General features: G+C 49.5%; 1 protein-coding gene across 1 annotated transcript in view; it reads left to right on the top strand.

Annotated features, from left to right (window-relative positions):
• The first annotated feature begins 3,705 nt into the window (after nucleotides 1–3,705).
• ZIC2 (Zic family member 2) overlaps nucleotides 3,706–5,186 on the top strand; it is a 7,829-nt gene continuing 6,348 nt past the window's right edge. The window contains exon 1 of the mRNA XM_031059563.1: nucleotides 3,706–4,039. Within this exon, the coding sequence (XP_030915423.1) occupies nucleotides 3,706–4,039 (334 nt within the window). The remainder of the gene's footprint in view (nucleotides 4,040–5,186) is intronic.

Raw genomic sequence — 5,186 nt, forward strand, 5'->3', positions numbered from 1 at the left:
TGGGGTTTGCTCAGTTAGGGATAAAATAAAGAAAAAAAATTTCCTTCTATCTATCTATCTATCTATCTATCTATCTATCTATCTATCTATCTATCTATCTATCTATCTATCTATCTATCTACCCATATATAGAAAAAAATAAAGAGATAAAGAGAGAGGCGGTCTCAGGAAACCCAGGCCAAATTTTGCTCTGCTCTCTCTCTCTTTCCCACTTCCCCTCTCTCTGAACGTCACCGTTGGAAGAAGCTGTTGAGATAAATCAAATAGTGACACTTTGACGGCTTTACTTGTATAAGCAATATGGTTACCATATGGCATTGTTATTTATGAATGACAGCATAAATTGTATTACAAAGTCCATCGCGCTTTATTGGGACGCTTCTCCCCTGCCTCTAACGTTTATATGGGCATCTCCAGATGGAAAAAGGTGCATCTAATAAAAGCCGGCAGTGCTGCGGCAGACCCGTTTCGGGGGCCGTTGTGCCGGGTGTGTGCTGCCTGCAGAATGAGCGGCGCAGTGGGGCAGGGCGCGCAAAATACGCGGCGCTGCGCGTCCTTCAGCCGCAGCTGGGCAGGGCAGAGGCACCGGCTGCCGCTCGGCCGAGGTTCCCGTCCTGTAAAAAAGTGCTACACACTGCTCCTGGCCCCTGCCGTCTCACGGCATTACCGCCGAGAGCGGGGTTTTATACATATATAAGTGCAACTGAAGGAACAATAAATATTAATGGCACGAAAGCGAGGTGCTCCTTCCTTCTGTCCCTGCCTAGTGTATTTTTTCCCTTTTTTTACTTCTTTCTTTTCTTTTTTTTTTTTTTTTTTTAGAATTTAAAAGTTACAGCTTTGGCTGAGATTTTCATTATTTCCCCTATTTCTTTTACATTACTCTGCCGGTAGAGCCTGACAAAGAACTTTTGTCTCGAAGTGTGCGTTTTACAGAGGGAGGCTAGAGGACAACACATGTGGTCTTCACGGGTCATAGGTCGAACGGCCTAGTAGTGGCTCGGATCGGCACCATCAAAGGTAACCTGCAACTTAATATCCTGTTGATGAGCTTGTTGAATTTATGAGTGTCTGTGATACGGACAACGGTGCAAGTGATGCTGCTCAACTGGCCTCTTCTCGCCAGGCTAGGGGCCGGCCACACTCCCCCTCCTCGCCCCGCACCTCGTCCCTTACTGCTTTGGAAGGCTGAATTTTGGGGGAAGGACACCCTCTTCCCCTTTCCCTCTCTCTCTCTCTCTCTCATGCACACACACCCGTCTCCAGCGGGTCCTTCCGCCGCTTTTCCCGACGAGGCTATCGTCAGCCGCATCCTCCCATGGACAGAGCCCCCGGCCCCACGGCAGCCTGCGCCCCCACTGCGGCACCCACGGCTTCCAGGGAGGGGGGGATGGAGAAAGGGGGCGCGGAGCCTCCCCAGAGGGCGGTGACACCTCTCGGGAAAAGGGTCAGAAGGAGAAGGAGGCGATATATACAGTTCAGGGGAAACAAGAAATTACTCTCCCCTCGTCCCGCCTCCCCCCCTCTCCACACCCCTCTCCAGCTCCCTTCGCATCGCCAGCCCGTAAGAACAAGACAAGAGCAGTTGTAAAGCGAATTTCGGAAAACTTACAAAGACGGGAAAGCTTTCCCGGGGAAGCTGACGTTTGCTCTGTAGGTCTGGTACCTCCAGAAACCTGTTGAAAAACTTCTTTCAATAAAACAGTTTACCACCGACTTGGGGTGACCGCTTGCTTTCCTCCCCGAAAGCTGCCATGAGCCGCAGGCTGTGCTCGTGGTGGGGGGCCGACAAGGGAGTGCGGGGCTGGCCGCCGGTGCCTCTGCCCCCCTCCCTTCTTCCCTCCCTCCCTCGCTCCTTCCCTTGTTACCCTGTGACATGGGGGAAAGGGGTTTTGCGGTTCAGAGGCAAATAAAGCACTTCTTAGGAGGGACGGCGACGTGACTTTGAACTTGGATCAGCTCCTCTGTTTCCTGCAGAGAGAGTAGGGCTGGAGCCCTGAAAGAATAGCAGAGAGCGGCCAGCCAGCGGGGGCTCCGGATGGAATTCACTGCGTCCCCCCGAAAGCGCCCCGATGCCGGCACCACTGAGCAGGCAGAGCAAGGGGCGAGGGGAGGGAAGGCAGGAAATGCAGAAAAATAAGGTAAGGAGAAGAAAGAAAAAGGAGACAAAATGATAAAGGAAGTGAAGAAATTAATAACAGAAAAAGGAAAAGAAAGAAAGGGAAGGAAGGAAGGAAGAAAGAGAGAGAAAGAGAGAGAGAGAGAGAGAGAGAGAGAGAGAGAGAGAGAGAGAGAGAGAGAGAGAGAGAGAGAGAGAGAGAGAGAGAGAGAGAGAGAGAGAGAGAGAGAGAGAGAGAGAGAGAGAGAGAGAGAGAGAGAGAGAGAGAGAGAGAGAGAGAGAGAGAGAGAGAGAGAGAGAGAGAGAGAGAGAGAGAGAGAGAGAGAGAGAGAGAGAGAGAGAGAGAGAGAGAGAGAGAGAGAGAGAGAGAGAGAGAGAGAGAGAGAGAGAGAGAGAGAGAGAGAGAGAGAGAGAGAGAGAGAGAGAGAGAGAGAGAGAGAGAGAGAGAGAGAGAGAGAGAGAGAGAGAGAGAGAGAGAGAGAGAGAGAGAGAGAGAGAGAGAGAGAGAGAGAGAGAGAGAGAGAGAGAGAGAGAGAGAGAGAGAGAGAGAGAGAGAGAGAGAGAGAGAGAGAGAGAGAGAGAGAGAGAGAGAGAGAGAGAGAGAGAGAGAGAGAGAGAGAGAGAGAGAGAGAGAGAGAGAGAGAGAGAGAGAGAGAGAGAGAGAGAGAGAGAGAGAGAGAGAGAGAGAGAGAGAGAGAGAGAGAGAGAGAGAGAGAGAGAGAGAGAGAGAGAGAGAGAGAGAGAGAGAGAGAGAGAGAGAGAGAGAGAGAGAGAGAGAGAGAGAGAGAGAGAGAGAGAGAGAGAGAGAGAGAGAGAGAGAGAGAGAGAGAGAGAGAGAGAGAGAGAGAGAGAGAGAGAGAGAGAGAGAGAGAGAGAGAGAGAGAGAGAGAGAGAGAGAGAGAGAGAGAGAGAGAGAGAGAGAGAGAGAGAGAGAGAGAGAGAGAGAGAGAGAGAGAGAGAGAGAGAGAGAGAGAGAGAGAGAGAGAGAGAGAGAGAGAGAGAGAGAGAGAGAGAGAGAGAGAGAGAGAGAGAGAGAGAGAGAGAGAGAGAGAGAGAGAGAGAGAGAGAGAGAGAGAGAGAGAGAGAGAGAGAGAGAGAGAGAGAGAGAGAGAGAGAGAGAGAGAGAGAGAGAGAGAGAGAGAGAGAGAGAGAGAGAGAGAGAGAGAGAGAGAGAGAGAGAGAGAGAGAGAGAGAGAGAGAGAGAGAGAGAGAGAGAGAGAGAGAGAGAGAGAGAGAGAGAGAGAGAGAGAGAGAGAGAGAGAGAGAGAGAGAGAGAGAGAGAGAGAGAGAGAGAGAGAGAGAGAGAGAGAGAGAGAGAGAAAGAAAGAGAAAGAGGGAAAATCGAGAAGGTAGATATTTGTATGAATATTCACCTTTGCTATTTTTTTTTTCCAAAACTGTTTTGAACTGCTAATTTTCTTTTTTTTTCTAATCTCAGATGTAGTAAATTCTTTTAAATCGGGGCGGGGAGGAAGTGTATACGAACGTCTAGTTTTCTGTGTGATTTTTATCACTAATCTGGAGGCAGACGATGCAGGAGACCAAGCTTTCCTCTTCAGCTTGGGCTCTCGAAATCCCCAGCAACGATGGAGGACTCCGCTCAGACCTCCGCCTCGAAATCTTTTCAGAGAAGGAAAATAGAATTTGTTCGCGCTCTGTTCCTGGGAGCCTGGGGGGTCAGGACAAGGACAGCATATGCTCCCAAGCTACAGCCTGGAAAGGCAAGATCTGGGGAGCAGACACTCCTGCCTGCAAAGGCAGGACAGAATGACAGCGAGCAAAGAGAAAAAGGCTGTTGGCATCAGAGGCGCAGCTCTGCATTAATATTCGGTTTATCTCCTATTGCCCATTTCCGATTAGAAGGAATCCCACTTCTTCCCAATTTAAATCCTCCTCTCCTTGTTCAAAGACTAATGTCCGGTACCGGCACATTTCAAACACTTTCGGACAGTCTTGGAAATATTTTAACCATTTAGTGACAATGATGGGAAAGATCTTATTTGGTAGACAGTGTTACCTTTGCCTGCCTTCCTTCCTTCTTTCCATCCATCCATCCATCCATCCATCCATCCATCCATCCATCCATCCATCCATCCATCCGTCATCTCTCCTTGTAAAGCTCACGTTTGGATGCTGTGGGTCCAGGTTGGAGCCTGCCTGTGTCTGATGTGGGATTTAATGCTATGAGGGGTTATAGGAGGAATGTCGAAGGGAGAATTTCAAAAAGACCCCCCGAACCACACAAACCCTTATATTTTGGGTTGCTTCTTGGCCAAGCAGAGAACTGATGGATACGGAAACGCAAGGTTTCGTGCAGGGTGGTTAAGACGGCAAATGTTATGCCAGGCTTTGATTTTTACAAAGCCTTATTTATTGGGTGAGCTGCTGGCCTCGAGATGATTATTTTTCAGCCACTACAAAACAAACCGAATCAGGGGCCAGACGTGTATTTACTGGAGGGGGAGGGGAAGGGGACTTGTTTGCTCTGTGTGTGTGCGGGTGCGTGTGTGTGTGTGTGTGTGTGCGCGCTGGCTTTATGCTTTTTATTCCTGCCATGTAAGAATCCGGTTTCCAAATAACAATGGTAGGGTGGGGTTTTGGGTAGGGATTTTTTTTCGGGTTTGTTTTTGTTTCTTTTTTCAAGAAAGAGAAAAGACAAGGAAAACTCCTAAAGCATCTGCTCTCAGATACACATTCACAACACATGCAGATCGCAGATCGACTTCTCTGCTCCCACATAAGTGGTTTAAAAGCCCAAACAGCCAGGGCGACGGTTCCGTCTTATATTTTAATTTTTATTTGATTTGGGTTTTCAGTCCCAGCCACCCTCGCCCCGTCAACGTGACTTTTATTTGATTCCCTCCTCGCTCCCTTTATCGATCACGGGCTTCATCTGCTTTAGCCGGAATGAGGAAAGGGGCTGCGGGGGTTATATTTTAAGCCCCTCGCTTTGTTTGTTTGCCTCCCGAGGCAGGATCACATGCCAAAGCGTACATCGATATTTTCCGAGATCGGCGCGCCTCTCCCCGCGCCACCCCTTCCCCTCGCCGAGGGGGAGACGGGCGGG

This window comes from Geospiza fortis, unplaced genomic scaffold (assembly GCF_000277835.1).
Source record: "Geospiza fortis unplaced genomic scaffold, GeoFor_1.0 scaffold84, whole genome shotgun sequence".
Classification (NCBI taxonomy): Eukaryota; Metazoa; Chordata; class Aves; order Passeriformes; family Thraupidae; genus Geospiza; species Geospiza fortis.